Raw genomic sequence first — 24,538 nt, 5'->3', positions numbered from 1 at the left:
TCGGAGTGTGGTGTCAGGAAAATAACCTCACACTCAACGTCAACAAAACTAAGGAGATGATTGTGGACTTCAGGAAACAGCAGAGGGAACACCCCCATCCACATCGATGGAACAGTAGTGGAGAGGGTAGCAAGTTTTAAGTTCCTCGGCATACACATCACAGACAAACTGAATTGGTCCACTCACACAGACAGCATCGTGAGGAAGGCGCAGCAGCGCCTCTTCAACCTCAGGAGGCTGAGGAAATTCGGCTTGTCACCAAAAGCACTCACAAACTTCTACAGATGCACAATCGAGAGCATCCTGGCGGGCTGTATCACCGCCTGGTATGGCAACTGCACCGCCCTCAACCGTAAGGCTCTCCAGAGGGTAGTGAGGTCTGCACAACGCATCACCGGGGGCAAACTACCTGCCCTCCAGGACACCTACACCACCCGATGCTACAGGAAGGCCATAAAGATCATCAAGGACATCAACCACCCGAGCCACTGCCTGTTCACCCCGCTGTCATCCAGAAGGCGAGGTCAGTACAGGTGCATCAAAGCTGGGACCGAGAGACTGAAAAACAGCTTCTATCTCAAGGCCATCAGACTGTTAAACAGCCACCACTAACATTGAGTGGCTACTGCCAACACACTGTCAATGACACTGACTCTACTCCAGCCACTTTAATCATGGGAATTGATGGGAAATGATGTAAATATATCACTAGCCACTTTAAACAATGCTACCTTATATAATGTTACTTACCCTACATTGTTCATCTCATATGCATACGTTGATACTGTACTCTATATCATCGACTGCATCCTTATGTAATACATGTATCACTAGCCACTTTAACTATGCCACTTGGTTTACATACTTATCTCATATGTATATACTGTACTCGATATCATCTACTGTATCTTGCCTATGCTGCTCTGTACCATCACTCATTCATATATCCTTATGTACATATTCTTTATCCCCTTACACTGTGTATGACAGTAGTTTTTTTTGGAATTGTTAGTTAGATTACTTGCTCGTTATTACTGCATTGTCGGAACTAGAAGCACAAGCATTTCGCTACACTCGCATTAACATCTGCTAACCATGTGTATGTGACAAATAAAATTTGATTTGATTTGATACAAATTTCATTCAGACAAACATGTCAGAAACACCTGAACAAATCAACAACCATTTATAACATGATTTATCTCATTCTTGACAACAAAAAAATAAGGGCATTAGGCAACATCTTCTCTTTTAACATTTAGACAAATCCCAATTGTACACTTTCAACAAGACCTTTAGCTAAATCCATTCATGAAAAAGCATTGTATTAAAGCAATTAGGTCATTAAAATAACTACTAAATCACACATTTACAGTGAGCAACAAAAGTATTGAGACAGTGGCATGTTTTGGATGACTGACTGAGGTTAAAGTACAGACTGTCAGCTGTAATATGAGGGTATTTGTATCCATATCAGGTGAACCGTATAGATTTTACATCACATTTTGTACAGTCTCTCCATTTTAGAGGACCAAAAGTCTTAGGGCCAATTCACTTATGTGTATTAAAGTAGTCAGAAGTAAAATTTGTTGGATGCATTTGCTGTTTGGGTTGTGTTTCAGATCATTTTGTGGCCAATAGAAATTAATTGTAAATAATATTTTATTTTTGGAGTCACTTTTATTGTAAATATGTTTCTAAACATTCTAAATTAATGTGGATGCTACCATGTTTACAGATGATCCTGAATGAATTGTGAATAATGATGCGTGAGAAAGTTAGACACACAAATATCATACCCCCCTCAAAAAAAAAAAAAATGCTAACCTCCCTGTTATTTTAATGGTGAGATGTTAGCATGTCTTGGTGGTATGATATTTGTGCATCTGTAACTTTCTCACTCATCATTATTCATGATTCATTCAAGACTTTCCGTAATCATGGTAGCATCCACATTAATGTAGAAGTGTTTAGGAACAAAAAAAGGACACAATGTATTCCTATTGGGCACAATATTATATATAACACAACCAAAACGAACAGCAAATGCATCCAAAAGTTTGTAGAATCACAAGCTTGATGTAATCATTGTATGCTAGTAATATGGGACAAAATACTAAACTTTGGACTAATTCAATACACAAGTGAATTTGGGGGGACTATGTACAAAAAGTGCTGTAATTTCTAAACGGTTCACTCGATATAGATGAAGAAACTCTCAAATTAAAGCCAAATAGACAGTCTGCTCTTTAACCTGTCATAGTATCATTTCAAATCCAAAGTGTTAGAGTACAGAGTCAAAACAACTAAATTGTCACTGTCCCAATACTTTGAGTGCTCACTGTACATCTACATTAGGTGATCGCTTAGTACAAACTAACACGTCTTAATGTACTGTATCATATTACAACCCATCAGTTAGACCCTGTAATTTCAAATCTGCAATGGCATGACAAATTAAATCTTGCTTATTCCACATAAATTTATAATGGAAAAAAATAATAGTCAAACAAGTTTGGTATTGGTCAATAGCAACATGATCTGAAAGACTTAAAATGCCCACACCAGTCCCCGTTTGAGCTGAAAGACGATAGCTAGAGCTTACCCATGATGTTGCACAACGATTTAAGTCTTAATTTTAGTCAAAGTATGATATATTTGGACTTCAAGTGACAAATCCGAAATGCCCACTTTGTACAAATCCGTATGAATGCAGCGTCTTTTCCGATGATACGGCATACAAATTATTTTCAGGGCTGGGTTTTATTTGAATGTTACCACCCACCAGGATGGCATCGTTCATTAAATCAGAAACAGCTGCAAAGTTATTCCTCTTTGGGACTGAGAGGACCCAAACAGTCTTGTGTCCACTTGGCCATCTGAGTCATGCAGAAAATGTAAATACAGGGTGAAAACTTGCATTTTTGCACTTCCACTTTTTCTTCTTTTCAGAAAATGACCACAATCCATTGGATAATTCATCAGTATTAGAAATCAAATCAAATTTTAAATGTGACCTTACAATGAAATGCTTACTTACAAGCCCTAAACCAACAATGCAGTTCAAGAAAGAGTTAAGAAAATATTTACAAAATAAACTAAAATATAAATCACAATAAAATAAGTATAACAAGGCTATATACAGGGGGTAAGGGTACAGAGTCAAAGTGCAGGGTGTGGTGGCTTATTTCTATATTTACCAAATGAGGAGAAACAAACTTCACACATCAGTCAGAGTTATACTTAAACTACATTTTTAATAATAATAAGAGCTTTGCAATAGCCTTCGACTTTCAATGATGAGCTATCTCTAATGAACCATTGAAAGTCACAACAGAAAAGTACAAATATCCTTTATAGCCAATATACACCCCCTCTCAACCTACATGACGAACCACAGATTTTAGGAACACTTCACAAAGGGACTTTATAATTGAGAAAGGAGTATCCCTTAGCCAGATAACATTCGCTATAAATTATCGTTCAGTTTGGTCCCTAAGACGAGGTTCTAATCTCGTTCCTGGTACTTCATAGCACAGAACCATTACCTCATCCAATGGCATAACAAATGTTAACTCTAGATACTCCCATCTCAAGTAAACCCCCTCATGACCCCATTCCTGGACAAGCTCACTGAGGGGAGTGAGCCTCTAGGTCATACACTATCCCAGAATAAGTACAACATCAGAGAGGACATATAATGGTGGAGTGTTTTCTTAACCCACTAAAAATCTGAGCGGGAAGTGCTATTTGAAATCACTACCACATTGCAGTACTTTCTCAAATCCTCATCTTACTCTATATTTCTGATCTCCTTTCTTGAGGTGTAAAACTGAAGCCATTGTCACCATAAGGGACCGTCAAACATTTAATTGTCATCCACTTTACAAAGACTGAGAGACTCTAAATACTTGAAGGAAACAGTCTTGCTTTTTTGCAGAACTTCATCTCCCCCCTCAAAAACAATGTGACAATAAAATGTATCTCTCACTGGGCATGGACCCAGTATGTTGTCCTTTACATGTCAAGGACTGCCTACCCTAATTTGCCTTAAGTTTTGCTTTACCTTAAGTGCTGGCTCATATTTTGTCTATATCCAGTTGTCTGGATGGACATAGCATTCATGTACAGTTTTTTTTTAAATGGCCTTAACAATCACAGGTGCAGTAATCTCTTGCCTTTCATTTCACTTCTCAATTTGCCAAACCTATTTTGTAACGCTTCTGTGATTTGTTTTCAACCAATTTTTTTTCAGTCTTAAATTTGCTATTATCAACACATTCATTCTCAAATTTGCCATACTTTTCTACACAAAGCATTATTTTAATTTTTTTTTATATAAACCCAGAAGTTGTATACCAAGTTTGCATGGATGTGGTCAAACACAAAATTACCATTCAGTGATATTGCCAATATATCTGCCTTGTAACCACCATGCCAAGCTGGATTTGAAGGGTTACTAAGGCTACAGTGATGATGGCCTAATAATTATTTGAATGCAGTAGAGTAATCAGAAGAGGTTTAATTAGCAAACTACCTGAAATGAGTGCTTTGTGTGTGCTGTAGTAACCATGGTTGGAAATTAACTGTACAGTAGATACCTATGTAGTCTGACTGATACTTAACCTGATGCTTTTGTTTTAACAACCTTGGCTAGAAATGCTATAAGATTTCAGTCTGTTCATAAATTCCCTTAACTTGGACATTATTTAATTACGAACACACGACTATCCCCCTCTGCATGTGACATTTGTCATTGTCTTCAAAAATATTACACCCAGTGATATAACCTCTCAATCAAAGAAAAGATGAGATACCTGCACACTTGAATGCTCCTGCTGTTTTATTGCACAATGAGTGTTTCTTGACTTAACTTGTTGTACCCTGTACCTGCAAAGTTAACCTCTTTACACCATGGCAACACTATGCCAGTGAGGAGCTAGTGTAGCCGATGTGAAATGGCTAGCTAGTTAGCCATTCGGTGACATCACTTGCTCTGAGACCTTGAAGTAGTGGTTCCCATTGCTCTGCAAGGGCCTTTTGTGGAGCGATGGGTAACGATGCTTCGAGGGTGACTGTTGACGTGTGCAGAGCGTCCCTGGTTCGCGCCCAGGTCGCGCCCCGACCTGGGCGCGAACCAGGGACGCTCTGCACACGTCAACAGTCACCCTCGAAGCATCGTTACCCATCGCCCCAAAAAGTCTATACTGTTACACTAGCTCTGGTCCAGGGAATTTACATGTCTCATTCGCCTTCAACAGAGGCTCATCTGCAGATAAACACACTGGACCAGAGCTAATGAGACGCTTGCCTAAAAATCAGACGTTTATACCAATACTTAATATACAGTCTGAAACATAGCAATACAAAATTGTGTATGTTTTTCCTATAAGCCAGAATGTTTAATTACATTTGGCCAGGGTCTCACTCTGATGGCCGTCTGTGAGGTTGGTTCTTCAGCTGCTCAATTTGGGATGGAATATCCACAAGAAAGTGCTGTTTACCCAAATTTAGAGTGACAGTGCTGCCATTGAAATGTATGTCACCTGCACATATGCAAACCGATGTAAACACCTACAGACTTCGATTACATGCATGTACTTACGTTTTATGCCTTTGGTCTCGAGCAAATAAATCTTCATTACCACACAGAGACCAACGTTTTTGAAGTCGGGTTAATAATGCTTTCCTGTGGAACCAAATGAAGGGCCAACACCATGAACAACCAGCAGAGTATATTCAAATTAAGTTTATTCTATATTCTGACTTGTAAAGGGACTACTTGGAATTTAACGTAAATGGCATTGCCTACATAATTTGCAGGCATTGCAACGTTTCATGCCTAGGGACCACCACCCCTCCACGTGAAGTACACAGCGGCATTCTGGTCACATGTAGAATGTTGGAGCCAGGACACAGCAGCACCTATGCATTCAGTGTCTTTCAATAACAGTCAAGCAAAGAAAAACCAGTCAAAAGCATCAAGTACAAAAGGCAACATGCAAAGTAGCATGCAATAGACTTAAAGAATGACATGCTCGGTACAGTAATTTGTCATCATAGGCTAGATTTCTTTGAAATACTTTGTAGTCATATCAACTCTAGTCACTTAATGCACCACTAACTTATGATGACTGAGCTTTGGTCCACTTGAGTCCATTCTTGACACCATGGCCTTTTCTCAATTACATTCGCCACACTTCCCCTCTCCTTGTTGAGTTGTACATAGTTCCATAATCACGCGAATAACCAATTAGGTAGTGAGGTGAAGGAAAAAATTTCCTGACCCCATCCGTGAGAGCTATTGGGTTTGACTGTTAAGGACCGTTGTTCCATGTTCTATGTACCAGGTCATGGTAGCCAAATGTTACGGTCAATTAGGAGAGATAGGCCTTTAATATAAAGGCATGTCACATGTTGAAATTAGGATTTTGGTTAGGTAAAAACACTATGGTTGTACACTTTTTACAATTTCATAATTTAATTTAATTCTCACTGAACCGTGTTAGGCCTATTTGAGATCATAAATGAAACCATTATTACAATAGATAATTTGGGGGGAGCTACTGGGGTAAGTGACCGAAAGTAAGCTTTACAAAGCCTAGTAGGCAGAGATCTAGGGAAGTTTAGTCATGAGTGAATTGTTGTTTACACTACCCATAGATGGCAGTGTGCAACTATGTACAACACAATAGACAAATTATCATTTTACAAAATCTGACCCACAAGTCAAAGTATTGTTGCTTTTCCCAGTCTTCTCAATGGAAAGCTTTGACTCTGTGGGTTACAATATGCCAGGTAATGGATTTACACTCTGCCCTAAATGTGGAATTTCATAAAATCATTCAATCATCTCTACAAATTGTTTGAAATCTACAGTGGCAAAAACATTATCTGTGAGTAAGGTCATATGTGGCCTATGCTTAAATGCAGACAGCCATAGACATTAGATGCACATTACAGGAGCTTGTCCCTTTAAATAAGTTTAAAACTAAGTTAAACACTATGATCTGGGGGGCTGTCAAGGTTTTGACCCCTAGTTGCACCACACTTTCCTAATGTGTAAATACATGTTTTTTTAAACTGTAATGCTTTGTGTCTGATGTTGTAAATGTGTCTGCAACTTTGTGTGCTGCTATTTTGGCCAGTGTCTCTCTTTTAAAATATATTGGTAATGTACTACAGCTTCCTTGTCATGGAGAGCATTGTGGAATTAAATGTAATTCAAACTTTCTATAAAAGATCCTCACATCCCTCCTCTGATCCTGTTACTCAGACTATTCCGCAGGTGAAGAAGCCAGATGTGGAGGTCCTGGGAAGGCATGGTTACATGAGGTATGCGGTTGTGAGACCGGTTGGATGTACAGCCAAATTCTCTAAAATTACATTGAAGGCGGTTTATGGTAGAGAAATTAACATTACATTCTATGGCAACAGCACTGGTGCCACACTCCTTCAATACTGGAGACATCTGTGGCATTGTGTTGTGTAGCAAAACTGCACATTTTAGATTGGCCTTTTATTGTTCCCGGCACAAGGTGCACTTGTGTAATGATCATGCTGTTTAATCAGCTTCTTGATATGCCACACCTGTCAGGTGGATGGATTATCTTGGCAAAGGATAAATGCTTTCTAACAGGGATGTAAACAAATTTGTGTACTAAATTTGAGAGAAATAAGCTTTTTGTGTGTATGGACTATTTCTGGGATCTTTTATTTCAGCCCATGAAACATTGGACCAAACAAGTGCTCACTGTGCAAATGTATTTATATTTTCAATGCAAATGTGGAGACGAATATAGTCTACATGTTGTCAACAGTCTAAGCCAACCCCCTGTGTTTAGCCTCATAGTTCTGCACACATCAATTTTGTTGCTAAACAACTAACCAGTCTACGAAATCAAGTGGGAACAGGTTACCGGTAGTTCGGGGATTTATCACGCTTGCTCCGCCCATTCAGTTTCACACTAGCCTATATATAAACCGTTCCTAGACTCTCACTGCTGCATTACTCATCTATTCTTCAAGTTTCTTTTCTTCAATAACTGAATATTATCACAGTGACATTTTGTCGTCGTGTGCCAAGTTACTTGAGTGTTTTCAGCCAGAATTACGCTTGTAGCCAATACCTCGGGGTGCCCCAGATTTCAATGTTCCCGCAAGTCGGCGGGTGTTAAGATCCATGGAAGTGGCCGGCTTCTACGACGGGGATTGCTTTGCTTTCCAGAGTAGAAACAGCATTATCAGTCCCATTAGCGACAACAGCACTTGCAAGCAGCGCGTTGACGGCTCGATGACGGAGCTTGGCATAGCCGAGCACGAGAAAGCAATTGATTTCAGCGACTACTTGGATCCAGCTGCTGCGCACTGTCAACTAGTAACACACAACGAAACACAGCAGAGAGGGGGAGGCGTATTCGCTAGTTTCCTTGCCGAGGAAAGCAGGATAAAGAGACTTTCATCATTAGAACAAAACTACAGAAACTACATCTCTCTCAACGAGCGGGAGACAAGTGCGCACGCCAACCCTAGGGAGCCATACGTCCTGGGCTATCCTGAACTGCAGGAGACCCGTGTGGACACCGTGTTCAGCCCCGAGTTTCTTGGGAACCACTTTAAAACCGGTGAAAGAGACGATCTTCAAGAGGACCAAAGAATGGACAACAACGGTTCGTCTGGCTACGACATGAGGTATCTTCATTACCAGTCGACTCCAAGTGGCAGCCTTGGTAACATTTCCACTGCGTCCTCGTCTTCCTCAAGTCCACCCGGCACACCTGCCCCGCCAGGTAAAGGCAGGTCTCCTTTGCAGGGCGGGAAAATGTCATCTGGTGGCAAGGGGAAGAAGCGACTGGAAAAGGACAGTGAGGAATATAAGCAGAGGCGGGAGAGAAACAACCTTGCCGTTAGAAAGAGCAGGGATAAAGCAAAAATACGCAATATGGAGACGCAACACAAAGTGCTGGAACTGGCCGCAGAGAATGACCGTTTACAAAAACGCGTGGAGCAGCTGTCAAGAGAGCTTGCCACTCTGCGTAACTTGCTCTCTGCCACCGGTCAGTGTTAGCCACAGAATGCCGACACACCTCTCACTGGAAACCGGTACTTGATCAGGCACTGACTTAAAAAAACAAACATTTATCGCGGTGCCATACATGTGAAAAAGTTATTCCAGGATGTTACGTTTGTGTACAGTATCTATACAAGAAAAAGCCACCAACAGTTTACAAGATGTGATTGGGTAAAGAAGGTGCAACGAATGTACAACTATTCATGATTCTTGACATGTCACCTTCATTCTGTCTTTACAATTTTGTGTATGCAGTATTTCTGGATGGGTTTTGCATTTTATATTGAATATTGGTAAATATTCTGTTATTTAAAAATAAATGTCCTTATCTGGAGCAATGGTTGTCAAGGGAAGAGTTGTAGCCCACTGCAGAGGTATGATGCAACTCTTTGTAACAGTATTGGCAATGAATGAAGTAATCTCTTAATATGATGAAAATGTACAAATGGTACTTGATATTTTATTGAATTAAACAATTTATACTTTGATATTATTAATTTGAATGGTGTTTATTTGTGAGATGGTAAAAAGGTGGTAGATCACCTGACTGATTTATTCCTCTCTCACACACATACATACACAGAATTAAATAGACCATTTATGTATCTCTTCGCTCACATGTGTAAGAATTCAAGGTATATGTAACTCGGGGAATAAAAAGATTATAGGTGTACATAAGCTCATACTTAAAGGTCCAATTGAGCCGTTTTTATCTCAATATCAAATCATTTCTGGGTAACAATTAAGTACCTTACTGTGATTGTTTTCAATTAAAATGGTCAAAAAGAAACAAAAATAGCTTCATAGCAAATAGCAATTTATCAAGCAATATTTTTACTAGGACTGTCTGGGAGTGGTCAAAGTGGGGAGGGGAAAATGGAAAACTATCTGTTATTGGCAGAGGGTTTTGGAATTCTCTTCCTTATTATTATTCCTTATTATTATTATTATTTTGGCCTGCCTGGTGACATCACCAGGCATGCCAAAACTCCATCCCACCAAAACAGGCAGAAATTGCAGGCAGGCAGTCTTTTCAAACAGCTCTTACACTAAAGGGGCAGTATCATCATTTTCACAGTATTATTCTAACCTCATAGTGTGGAAATGTATATAAAACAGAGGAAAATCATGTTTTTGACTGCACTGGGCCTTTAAGGTATCATTTAGGCCTATCTCTTATTTTAGACCCATGAACAACTGATTTGGAATATGATGACTCATTTGCATCTAATGATAGTTATTAAAAATTCTAAGTTATGATATTGTGTGATTTGGAATATGATTTTAAATTTGATGATTGATTTGGAATGTGATGACACATTTTCATCTAATGATAGTTATTCAAAATGATAAGTTATAATATTTGAGAACCTAAAATACCAGTATTACTTCAGTGTGAATAAGTAAAACAATTAATATTTCAACAGCAGTGTATTGGTGAAAGAACACATACTAACTGAGCCTTTTTCACCCAACTAGCAAATGTCACCATTATCTTAAGCACACACCTCGGTCAATAGTCTGGTGGGTCCACTGACCCACAGAGGGGTTCAAGGCCTCACAGGCCAAGATTAATCAACAACTAACCTTTTACCCAACCACACCACCACCGTCCTGCAAATAGTTTTTTTTAAACGTGTATAACCTGCCAGCCTCAAATGTCAAATGGTATACTTTAATATTTAGCCTATGAAATGTGCCAAAGAGAAGAGGGATTTTGGATGTGGAACAGATTCTCTTTGATAATCTATCATCCACCAAAGGTCCAGTTTGTTCAGGAAGATTATATACAGTATGTTTAGTTTTAGTTTAATCGAATAACTGGTCTAAGTGGAACTGGTCAAATACACTACCATTTCTACACATGAATGCAAGGCAGTGGAAATGACTGAAAATACTATCAAACTTGCCCATCAAGAGTTACCCTGGTAATAGGACAGGAGATAATCCCTAGAGAACTACAGTAAACCCGTGACAATGCAGGGCAGAGGTTTGTAAAGGAGGGAGTTTCGAGAGAGAGAGAGCAAATTGTGTGTGTGTGCTAGTGCTTTATGTATTTCTTGATTAGGCTTTGCTACTGAACCCAATTACTCCAAGTACATTTTAACAATGTCATCCTTTCTTGTATCACATAAAAGAGAAAATACAATGTTTTGAACATCGTGAATTTCACAACACAACTTCCCATAATGGAAACAGAGTATATTGCTCAACAACATCTTCCTGTTCCATCCGTGAATTCAAATGTCACACCAAATTAAAACAACAAGACAAATCTAGCAATAGGTTGAAATAGGGATAGTTCACCCAAATTATATTGTACATTCACTTGATTTTATTGTTTCCTAAAAAGTAGTGTATACTGTACTATCTTGTTTGTGTTTGTTAGGCTGCTGCATAGTATTAGTATCATTGAGTCCAAAATAACGAGAGCAGTGCTGTTAGCATGCTCTGTATAACAGACCAAAATCACAACCAAGCCATTTCAAATCAAGCTGTGTAGCAGCATGATACACTTCCCATCATACACTGGGGTGGTGTTTTTGTTGTTATTGATGTTTCTTGTTGTTTTTTTACATTGTTGCTGGAAATGGTGAGAGTTTTACCCTCCGTTCTTTAGGCTCCACATTCAACAGCTCAGTAAAAACCTTAAACGTCAGCTGATCTTTTTCTTTAGGAACAATACTTTTTAAATTTCAGGCTAGAAAAGACCTTGCTGAAGCCACTTTTTTTTTGCCTTTATTGAACTATGGTGATATTCTGTACATAGGCTCCCGTGTGGCACAGCGGTCTAAGACACTACATCTCAGTGCTAGAGGCATCACTACAGACACCCTGGTTTGATTCCAGCCTGTATCCCAAATGTGTAGAATTGCAGGAAATTAGCTTTAAAACAATAAAAGAAAATCCGCCCCATGGCAAAATGTGTAGAATCGCAGGAAATAAGCTTAAACCTGCAAAAAACATTATCCTCCAACAAGAGGAGTGTGAACAGTTTTTGACATGGACAGTGCTTGTGCCCTTAGAAGAAATAGTGAGTATGAGTGAAAAAGTTTGGGAAGCACTGCACTAGACACAATTTACCATGCTGCTCTAAGATTTGTAACCAACACAAGACATCACTGTAACTTCTATCAGTTAGCCATCCTTAACTATAAGGCGACAGACTCTCTGGTCTGGTACATGTCTAAAATTGTCAATGACTCCAACCACACAAGTCATAGACTGTTCTCTCTGAGCCCCTTATGTTAATTCTTATTTACTATAATGTTTTGCACTGACTCTTTTGCACAGGCTCGATGTACACTCACTGGACTCTAACCACACACTCACACATACTACACTGGCACTCCACACACACACACACACACACACACACACACACACACACACACACACACACACACACACACACACACACACACACACACACACACACACACACACACACACACACACACACACACACTCACACTCACACACAGATTCATATTCCTTCACACTCCACACATACGCTGCTCATACTCTGTGTGTATTATCTATCTATTATTTATTATCTATCTATCTATTTATTATCTACCTTTACCCCTACCTACATGTACATATTACCTCAATTACCTTGACTAATCCGCACCCCTGCACATTGACTCGGTACCAGTACCCCTTGTATATTGCCTCATTATTTTGCTTATTTAGCACACTTTTCTTACTTAAAACTCTGCATTGTTTGTTAAGGACTTGTAATAAAGCATTTCATGGTAAGGTTGTATTTGACGCATGTGAGTAAAAGGATTTGATGTTTGTCTACACTTAGTGAACAACTGAGAATACCTACTCTTTCCATGACATCGACTGACCAGGTGAATCCAGGTGAATGCTATGATCCCTTATCGATGTCACTTGTTAAATCCACTTCAATCCGTGCAGATGAAGGGGAGTAGACAGGTTAATAAAGAAGGATTTTTAAGCCTTGAGACAATTGAGACATTGATTGTGTATGTGTGCATTCAGAGGGTGAATGGACAAGACAAAAGCTTTAAGTGCCTTTGAAAGGGGTATGGTAGTAGGTGCCAGGAGCAGCTACTGTCAAGGACAGCAACGCTGCTGGGTTTTTCACATTCAACAGTTTCCATGTATATCAAGAATGGTCCACCACCCAAAAGATATCTTGCCAACATGACACAACCCTAGGACGCATTGGAGTCCACATGAGGAATGCTTTCGACACCTTGTAGAGTCCATGCCCTGATGAATTGATGTTGTTCTGAGGGCAAAATACCGAACATTAGGTATTCCTAATGTTTGGTATACTCAGTGTATAAGGCCAAGTTAGGGCAGCTGCCAATATATTTAAGTACTTTATTCACCCTATGAGTCATGGACATTACCATCTGAGATCAAATAACTCTATAATGTTCCCAACACAAGAACTGAGTTTGGAAAGAGTGCCTTTAGCTTTATACACACACACACACACACACACACACACACACACACACACACACACAGTGGTCAAACTTTATACTTGGTGTGACCTTGTAGTTCCGCCCCTTGCAGCTCCTGGAGCCTCCCCTGATCCATCCTAGTGTCTGGCTCTGACAGAGGAGAGGGAATTTCCCACACAGGATCACATTCTGTTCTCGAAAGCAGAGCCCAGCCCCCTTTATCCCATTTTACCGTCAATGAGCAGTAGCTGTCCGTAAACTCCACATTGCATCATACCTCCTGCAGACCAATAGCCCTCCTAAAAACTCCTCTGGTAGAGCAATACAAATAATGCACTCCCATGTTTTGCTTGAGTTTAAACATGACATATGTCCACTGTGTTCGAAATGGTAAGATATCTCCTCAGATCTATGAATCACTTGTGCTGTTCATTTTGAGGGAGATCTACAGGTGTAGGTTCTTAATTTTATCACTCTTTTGTAACTTAGAATTTCCCTGTGCCGTAGGAAATGCATATGAGCTTGCTGATTTACATAAAATCACTAAAACCCTGCACTAACACACGGTTATATTAACATTACGGTACTTTTCATGTAGCCTACTTTTGCCCAGCTAATAATCTAACCACCGATCAAGCAACATTATGAATTAAACATTAAAATCCTGTTATTTTGCTACTGGACAAATGAAGATCTACACCTGTAATATGAGAAATTATAGTCATTATTGTACTTTCTATTTGTGGTCAATATGAGACATCCCTCAAAATACTCTTCCCTGAAGACACTTGAAACAGTGATATTTTGACATATATGTGATTTCTTGTACACTGTAGCATTTCAACATAATATCAATATAGAACAAAGTAGTTTGGGGAGGAAATTGAACATTGACCAGGATATTTACCAAGCTCACATCGCTTGAATAATTTCAAAATTGTGTGTACCGGTGTGTACTTTTTGGGTCAGGGAAATTAAATTGCTCTGTCAACACAGTTGCATTATTCAAATGTAATAACACATTTATATACATTTCGTGTTACTGTTCTTTATATACATGCTTCCAGTATGTACAATAGAGTATGTGTTAAAAGTGTCGGGTCTTATTTAGCAGTTTCATCACTCCTAATCTATTAGTTAGTGGTACTTGCAATGATGTATATAAACCCTGGATTGCTGATGCTATGTATTGGCCAATTAGAGACTTTGAGGTCAACGGTCAGTCATATTGACTCTCCCCAGAAGAAGCAGTCCTCCTTAGGAATGAATGTAATTCTACAGTATTTCAATTAAATATTTCAAGGACCAAAGGAAATGTATTTAAGTATTTTTATTGTTGTATTGGGGACAATAACATAGAACTTTAAAAATAAATGTATACTTTAAGGAAAATGTTTTAATAAATGTTTTTATTTTTATGTTTAGCTCACATAATGTCATTTAAATGTCACGTCAGGGCCATAGAGACCCTGCCATGGAAGCAGGAGGAAGTAGCGAGAGAGGAACTGCGACGCTACGAGGAGTTGAGGCAACAACGGAAGCCCGAGGGGCAGCTCCCCCCCAAAAAATTTTGGGGAGATTGGCGGAGTCAGGGTTTAAACCTGAGCCAACTCCCCGTGCTTACCGTGGGGAGCGTGTGACCGGTCAGGCACCTTGTTATGTGGTGATGCGCACGGTGTCTCCAGTGCGCATTCACAGTCCGGTGCGCTCTGTTCCAGCTTCCCGCAGTTGCCTTGCTAGAGTGGGCATTCTGCCAGGACGGATTGTGCCGGCTCAGCGCTCCTGATCTCCAAGCTCTACGAACTATGCCGTAGAACTATCTACGAACTATACGAACTGCGCCTTCATACCCCAGTGCGTCCTGTGCCAGCTCTCCACACTCACCGAGCTAAAGTGGGTATCCAGCCAAGACGTGTTGTGGCAGCTCCACGTACCAGACTTCCAGTACGTCTCCTCAGAGACCTGAGACCTGTTCCGGCTCAACGTACGAAGCCTCCAGTGATGATCCATGGCCCGAAGCCTCCAGTGATGATCCATGGCCCAGAGCCTCCAGTGATGATCCATGGCCCGACGCCTCCAGCGACGGTCCCCGGTCCAGAGCCTCTGGCGATGATTGGTGGTCTGGTTCCTCTGGCGATGATCTGCGGCCCGGTTCCTCCAGTGAAGGTTCATGCACCAGGGCCGCCACCAAAGCAGAGGGATCTGCGGGCGGAGGGGGGTCTGTCCCGCACCGGAGCCGCCGCCGTGAATGGATGCCCACCCGCGTGAATGGATGCCCACCCGGACCCTCCCCTTTAGAGCCAGGTTTTGTGGCCGGAGTCCACAACATTGGGGGGGTACTGTCACGCCCTGGCCATAGAGAGGTTTTTATTCCCTATTTTGGTCAGGCCAGGGTGTGACTAGGGTGGGCATTCTAGTTTACTTATTTCTACGTTAGTGTGGTTCCCAATCAGAGGCAGCTGTCTATCGTTGTCTCTGATTGGGGATCATATATAAGTTGTCATTTTCCGTTTGGGTTTTGTGGGATGTTGTTTTCTGTTTAGTGTTTTTTCCTGAGAGAACTGTGCACTTTCATTTGCACCTTTTGTCATTATGTTTGAGTGTTTTTTGAACATTAAATCATGAACACTTCCCACGCTGCGCTTTGGTCTCACTCCGACGACAGCCGTTACATTAAAGGTATGCATTAAGGTGTCTGTAATATAATAAACGTAGCAAAAACAAATGTAGACATTAGTAAATGCATTTCTATAGCTTCCAAAATATTTTTTTACAATGGTGGGGGTGCCAAGATGGAGGCGAGTTTCCCAGCACCCCTTATTTACTCATTAGTGGTACCTACAAGTCACCCCACTTGCATCAGCCAATCATTGTTTACCATTCCCCTTGTAACTCACTGAACGCCATTCCTGCCTTTAGAGAGTGATCGCGGTCAGAAGAGAATGATCTCGTTGGACTGTTTATCTTTATCTGACCTGTGTTTAGTGCATGCATCTAAGTGTAAGTACTGTACATGTATGTCATTGATTGCTTCTTTAGGCCATTGCTTCGTTGGGTGTTGCTAAGGCAGTCGAGTCATTACCATGTTTATAAGCTTTATAGATCCTTTTCTCCATGCTTCTTCTAGCCTGCTATCCAAGATGTTAGGCCTTAATGTTGCCTCATGCTACCGTGTACTGTATGTAGTCCTAGCTGTAGCATGTAGCCTAATTTAGCCTGTGCTTCTCCTTGTGGCGCAGTTACTTTTCCACGGTGCTCATGGTCTCATGCACATATGTAGACCCTAGTTACATGGGAGAGGCTATACGGACACACCTGGTGCGCAAATTGATGACGTATGTCGCACAGCTGAGGGTCAAGTGGAAACTAATGTAACTGACAGTTAGACTTACAGGTTATGTCGTTGTCTTTTGTTTGAATTGTTTAGGTGTCCGCTGTGCGGGGGAAATGATAAGACAAGCGGAACTACGTAGCTAATACTGTTGTAACGATAATCCTTATTGTAGCAACACACTTTTGGAGGGAAGGCAATCCCGGGCTGTGTTAGCTAAGTTTTCATTTCATCGGGTGTAGTTCATAAAGGTTGAAGTGTGTATGTTGGGATGAAGTGTGAATTCATGCCAGGAATAATAAGTGTGAAGTTTGATTTCCTCCCTTCTGTAATAAGCAGCCAATGAGGTATTTTTTCCTTTATTCATGTGTTTAATCTGAACCCGTAATAACGCCGGTTAAACTGTTATGTATGTAAGCACTTCAGAGTTATACCAAGCTAATAAGTCACTTGTAAGATAAGGTTGTAAGAGTGTGCTTAACTGTATTTTTCATTTACTTTATAGTTCTCACGGAAGGTGATAATTCTGACTAAAACAACAGAATAAAGCCGCCAGTTAAAATCAAGGAACGGTTGTGCTCGTGGTTACTGAAGGGAACTACAACGAATGGATTCGGTTGAGTTAGTCGTCCTGATGAGCCTTTCCCAGCTAGCTAATTTATGCTGGCTCTCTGGAAACAACAGCAGTGTCGTGTTTTTGGCAATGCCGGATTAAGTGATATGACATGCTATTCTATAAAATAATTTCTCCGTAATTAATATCACCTGATTGAGATAATCATGTAAAATGTAATTAATTAGAGAGTTGGGCACCACAAAATAATATTTATAGAGCTGTTATCTTCCGAATAAACTCTTAAAGACCTAGTAATAATTTACATCAATAGCAGTCAATATTAATCATCATCTTAACTCAGTCTCATCTGAAAGTTGTAAATTCTTGGTTATCTGCACGAACCCTGACTAACAATTTGAATCAGCAATACAAAATTGGGTTTATTTATTTATTAAATACCTAACTAATCACACAGAATTACACATACACATAATTAAATCATAACTTGATTACTAATTACATCATAAAGGAAAACGTCCCTAGCGGGCGGAACAGATATGACAGCTTGTTACACAAAAGAAAAGGGTCTGGGTTTGAGGGAAAGAGCGGGAAGACTGGGGAACAAAGGGAAGAAGCTGTGCTATCGTAAATACAGTATCTTCTGTATTCTAAATTACCGGCCATTTGGAAAAGGAAAATGCAATAAATATTTACTCTGAGCTGCGCTTCGGTAGGTTGGTGGTAGATGGAAGGCTGTGTTGCCCAACTTAGTCCTTTGAAGAATGTCTCTGGTTGTCAATTGGATACGTTGTAGTAACGTCGTTGGGTGAAAGATGGGATACTCTTGTCTGTTCCTTCCTAACCCTCGTTTGCATCTGCTGTTGCTAACTCAACGGCTAGGAGGTATCACTTCTGTAGTGAATAAGAGTTCAAAGTTCATACCATTCGCAACCAAAGCTCACGCTGATGTTGGCTTCGTTCTGTAATTATTATCTGAACCATTCTGACATAGGACCGTCATCCTCAAGTCCTCGGAACAGGAGTTTATATTGTCGTCAAGGGCTTATATAGGAAGGGAGAGGAGGGCGTGTTTGAAAAGTTTTATAGCTCATGTCCCTTCACAGGGGCGGGCCACTGATTGAGCAGAGTCCTGTCTTATGAAAACCCAAATCTCACATTTTAGAAGCTAAAATCACATTTCATTCCATCACGAATAATTTCATATTCAAACATTTAAATTGAACAACAATTCCATGTGAATCTGATAACTCTGATGTGTAGACTTTCCACTGTAGAGTTTGTTATCTTATCATTGATGAGAATGTCTCAGATGACAACCGAACTGACATGATATTCATTAAGTACCACCGCATATGTTCAATTGGTCGCATTACCAGAATATAGTTAATTTCCCCCCACCTTCTGATGTTCCCAGAATCGCATTATGTTGACCAAGGGTTTTGCAAATGTAACCTCAGTAGGGTAGAGAGAGGAAAAAGGAGGAAAGAGGTATTTATGACCGTCATAAACCTACCCCCCAGGCCAACGTCATGACAGCAGCATGGCTGAAAAAGGTTGACGACATCCGTCCTTATTCACTCAGCCTACTGGTCCCACTCGCACCTCTGACCTCTTTCTCCCCTCTCTCCCCAGATGAAATCCTGTGACTAGGGATGTCCAGCTGCCTGACAACCTGCCCACTGGACCAGATCCCCTCTTCCCTTCTCCATATCTTTTCCGGGGACCTTCTCCCATTCCTCACTTACATGTAAACTATTTAGTCATCTTGCAAATGATTTTATCAAGAGTAACTTACAGGAGCAATTAGGGTGAAGGGCCTTGCTCAAGGGCACATCGACAGATTATTCACCTAGTAGGCTCAGGAATTTGAACCAGCAACCTTTCAGTTACGCTCTTAACTACTAACTAATAGGCTACCTTCCTCCCACTTCCCTCATCAACTCATCCCTGACCTCTGGTTGCGTCCTCTCTGACTTAAGGATCCCCTCCTCAAGAAACCAACACTCGACCCCCACTGATGTCAATACCTTCAAACCTGTATCCCTTCATTCTTTTCTTTCCAAACACTTGAGCGTGCTGTCTCTGACCAACTCTCTCGTTATCTTGCTTAGTACGATCTTCTTGACCCTAACCAGTCAGGCTTCAAGACGGGTCATTCAACTGAGACTGATCTCTTCTGTGTCACGGAGGCTTTCCGCTCTGCCAAAGCTGACTCTTTTTTTCCACTGTTCTCATCCTCCTAGATCTATCTGTTGCATTCGAAACCGTGAACCATCAGCTCCTCCACCCTCTCAGGGCTAGGCATCTCAGGCTCTGCACACTCATGGATTGCATCATACTTGGCAGGTCGCCTCTACCAGGTGGTGTGGAGAGAATCTGTGTCTGCACCACGTGCACTTACTACTGGTGTCCCCCAGGGCTTGGTTTTAGGCCCTTTCCTCTTTTCTCTATACACCAAGTCACTTTTCTCCATCACATCCAAACATGGTCTCTCCTATAATTGCTATGCGGATGACACTCATCTATCTTTCTCATTCCCCTCTTCTGACACCCAGGTGGACACATTTCTGTGTTCCTGTCAGATATTTCAGGTTGGATGTCGGCCCACCACCTCAAGCTCTACCTTGACAAGAGGAAACTGCTTTTCCTCCCGGGGAAGGCCTGCTGGCTCCAAGACCTCGCCATCACGGTCGACAACTCCCCCTCCCAAAGTGCAAACATACCTTGGCATAACCCTGGATAACGCCTTTCGTTCTCTGCAAATATCAAAGCAGTGACTCACTCCTGGAGTTTCATGCTCTACAACGTCTGTAGAGTACGACCTTTCCTCACACAGGAAGCAGTGCAGGTCCTAATCCAGGCAATAGTCATATCCCGTCTAGATTACTGCAATTCTCTGTTGGCTAGCAGCTATTCCCTGCTTGTGCTATCAAACCGTTACAACTTATCCAGAATGCTGCAGCCCGTCTAGTGTTCAACCTTCCCAAGTTCTCCCATGTCACCCCGCTCCTCTGTACACTCCACAGGATTCCAGTCGAAGCTCGCATCCACTACAAGACCATGGTGCTTGCCTATGAAGCAGCAAGGGGAACTGCCCCTCCCTACCTTCAGACTATGCTCAAACCCTATATCCCAACCTGATGTTCTGCCACCTGTTCTGACCCCTACTGGAGGTCAGCTCCCGCTCAGCCCAGTCAAAGCTGTTCTCTGTCCTGGCACCTCAATGGTGGAATCAGCTTCCACCTGATGCTAGGACAACAGCGTCCCTGCGCATTTTCCCGAAAATGTCTGAAACCCTACGTCTTCAAAGAGTAACATAAATAAGATGTCTTACCCAACCCCCAAAAAACTTGCACCTGACTTTTCCTACTAGCACTGACTTTGCTAACAATTTATTTATTGAGGAAAAATGTACTTACCATGACTGTGATATGTGGTTGTCTCTCCTAGCTATTTTAAGATTAATGTACTAACTGTAAGTCTTCCGGGATAAGAGTTAACATGGCCAATTTGTAGAATAGCAGCCTACACAAGAAATAACTTGTAATACTGGTAGCAGTAACCATCTGGATGTTACCGTAACAGTGCTGTAAAGTACTTAAGTTGTTTTTTTGGAATTGTACTTTATTTTACCACTGATATTTTTTGTTATTTTTACTTTTACTCCAGTACATTCCTAAATAAAATACACACTTTTTACTCACATACATTTTCCCTGACTGCAAAAAGTGTATACAGTATACTTATAATGGTGTGTAAAGACAGTATGGGCAGTATATGAATAGAAAAGGTGTGTACAATCTTTCCATATCCCAGTCTGTTGTCAAGATGTCCACCATTGTTCTTGTACCCAAGAAAGCGTTCTCTAGAATGTAGAGAAAAACAGGGAAATTCAAGAGGGTGCTATGAAATTAATGTAAAAACATCATTTTCTTTGCCCTATGTCATTATAAATAAAATATACTTTTTTAAAAATTGTCCATTGTGTATTTCCATTTGCAGAATATTGAGGTCAAGCCTGGAATGAAAGAAAAAGGGCTACCTATAATTAACTTGTACAAATATTTAGCTTCTATGTGGTAAATGGCACAAGTGTATATACAGTTGAAGTCGGAAGTCTACATACTGTACACCATAGCCAAATACATTTAAACTCAGTTTTTCATTTAACATTTAATCCTTTATTTTAAGAATGTGAAATGTCAGGATAATAGTAGTTTGCGCTGTTCTGTAGTACACAGCATTGTACGAGATCTTCAGTTTCTTGGCAATTTCTCGCATGGAATAGCCTTCATTTCTCAGAACAAGTATAGACTGATGAGTTTCAGAAGAAAGTCTTCTGTTTCTGTTCGTTTTGAGCCTGTAATCGAACCAACAAATGCTAATGCTCCAGATACTCAACTAGTCTAAAGTCCAGTTTTATTGCTTCTTTAATCAGAACAACAGTTTTCAGCTTTGCTAACATAATTGCAAAAGGGTTTTCTAACCCTCCTTTTAAAATGATAAACTTGAATTAGCTAACATAACGTGCCATTGGAACACAGAAGTGATGGTTGCTGATAATGGGCCTCTGTACGCCTATGTAGATATTCCATAAAAAATCTGCCGTTTCCAGCTTCAATAGTCATTTACAACATTAACAATGTCTACTCTGTATTTCTGATCAATTTGATGTTATTTTAATGGCCACGACCCATCTTCAATGCTCTTCCTGAGGGAAGGAGGTTGTTGGCCAAGATCTCGCGATACATGGCCCCATCCATCCTCCCCTCAATACGGTGCAGTCGTCCTGTCCCCTTTGCAGAAAATCATCCCCAAAGAATGATGTTTCCACCTCCATGCTTCACGGTTGGGATGGCGTTCTTGGGGTTGTACTCATCCTTCTTCTTCCTCCAAACACGGCGAGTGGAGTTTAGACCAAAAAGCTCTATTTTTGTCTCATCAGACCACATGACCTTCTCCCATTCCTCCTCTGGATCATCCAGATGGTCATTGGTAAACTTCAGACTGGCCTGGACATGCGCTGGCTTGAGCAGGGGGACCTTGCGTGCGCTGCAGGATATTAATCCATGATGGCGTAGTGTGTTACTAATGGATTTCTTTGAGACTGTGGTCCCAGCTCTCTTCAGGTCATTGACCAGGTCCTGCCATGTAGTTCTGGGCTGATCCCTCACCTTCCTCATGATCATTGATACCCCACGAGGTGAGATCTTGCATGGAGCCCCAGACCGAGGGTGAATGACCGCCATCTTGACCGTCATCTTCTTCCATTTTCTAATAATTGCGCAGTTGTTGGCTTCTCACCAAGCTGCTTGCCAATTGTCCTGTAGCCCATCCCAGCCTTGTGCAGGTCTATAATTTTAACCCTGATGTCCTTACACAGCTCTCTGGGCTTGACCATTGTGGAGAGGTTGGAGTCTGTTTGATTGAGTGTGTGGACAGGTGTCTTTTGTACAGGTAATGAGTTCAAACAGGTGCAGTTAATATAGGTAATGAGTGGAGAACAGGAGGGCTTCTTAAAGAAAAACTAACAGGTCTGTGAGAGCCGGAATTCTTACTGGTTGGTAGGTGAACAAATATTTATGTCATGCAATAAAATGCAAATTAATTACTTAAAAATCATACAATGTGATTTTCTGGATTTTTGTTTTAGATTCCGTCTCTCACAGTTGAAGTGTCCCTATGATAAAAATTACAGACCGCTACATGCTTTGTAAGTAGGAAACACTGACGATTATGCAGGTTATCAAATACTTGTTCTCCCCACTGTACACACGTAACATATAAAGATTTTAAAAATACATTAAAAAAGAAACAGAAAGCATTTGAACCCAGTCTGACACAAAGAGAAGATTCATATGGGCCTATACACAATCTACAGTTGAAATCGGAAGTTTACATACACTTAGGTTGGCGTCATTAAAACTCATTTTTCAAACTCTCCACAAATTTCTCGTTAAAAAAATGTAATTTTGGCAAGTCGGTTAGGACATCTACTTTGCACGACACAATACATTTTTCCAACAATTGTTTACAGACAGATTATTTCACTTATAATTCACTGTATGACAATTCCAGTGGGTCAGACGTTTACGTACACTAAGTTGACTGTGCCTTTAAACAGCTTGGAAAATTCCAGAAAATTATGTCATGGCTTTAGAAGCTTCTGATAGGCTAATTGATATAATTTGAGTCAATCATTGGTGCACCTGTGGATGTATTTCAAGGCCTACCTTCAAACTCAGGTCCTCTTTGCTTGACATCATGGGAAAATCAAAAGAAATCAACCAAGACCTCAGGAAAAAAAATAGCAGACCTCCACAAGTCTGGTTCATCCTTGGGAGAAATTCCCATACTCCTGAAGGTACCACATTCATTTGTACAAACAACAGTAAGCAAGTATAAACACGATGGGACCACACAGCCGCCATACCACTCAGGAAGGAGACACGTTCTGTCTCCTAGAGATGAACGTACTTTGGTGCAAAAAATGCAAATCAATCCCAGAACAACAGCAAAGGACCTTGTGAAGATGCTGGAGGAAACAGGTACAAAGGTATCTATATCCACAGTAAAAGTAGTCCTATATCGACATAACCTGAAAGGCCGCTCAGCAAGGAAGAAGCCACTGCTCCAAAACCGCTCCAAAACAATGAACATAGTTATGTTTGGAGGAAAAGGGGGGGGGGGTTGCAAGCCGAATAACACCATCCCAACCGTGAAGCACGGGGGTGGCAGCATCATGATGTAAGGGTGTTTCGCTGCAGGAGGGACTGGTGCACTTCATAAAATAGATGGCATCATGCGGATGGAACATTATGTGGATATATTGAAGCAACATCTCAAGACATCAGTCAGGAAGTTAAAGCTTGGTCGCAAAGGGGTCTTCCAAATGGACAATGACCCCAAGCTTACTTCAAAAGTTGTGGCAAAATGGCTTAAGGACAACAAAGTCAAGCTATTTGAGTGGCCATCACAAAGTCCTCACAAAATCACAAAGACCTCAATCCTATAGAAAATGTGTGGGCAGAACTGAAAAAGTGTGTGCGCGCAAAGAGGCCTACAAACCTGACTCAGTTACACCAGCTCTGTCGGGAGGAATGGGCCAAAATTCA

General features: G+C 40.9%; 1 protein-coding gene across 1 annotated transcript; it reads left to right on the top strand.

The window, feature by feature from the left end:
• The first annotated feature begins 7,994 nt into the window (after positions 1–7,994).
• On the top strand, positions 7,995–9,563 carry LOC112216225 (CCAAT/enhancer-binding protein beta). Its single transcript, XM_024376064.2, has one exon. The coding sequence runs from the start codon at positions 8,183–8,185 to the stop codon at positions 9,065–9,067; it is 885 nt and encodes a 294-aa protein (XP_024231832.1). The 5' UTR covers positions 7,995–8,182; the 3' UTR covers positions 9,068–9,563.
• Positions 9,564–24,538: the final 14,975 nt, after the last annotated feature.

The sequence above is a fragment of the Oncorhynchus tshawytscha genome, linkage group LG16, assembly GCF_018296145.1.
Source record: "Oncorhynchus tshawytscha isolate Ot180627B linkage group LG16, Otsh_v2.0, whole genome shotgun sequence".
NCBI classification, from domain to species: Eukaryota; Metazoa; Chordata; class Actinopteri; order Salmoniformes; family Salmonidae; genus Oncorhynchus; species Oncorhynchus tshawytscha.
Note: the sequence above shows the minus strand (reverse complement) of the source record. Positions and strands in the feature narration are given on the sequence as shown.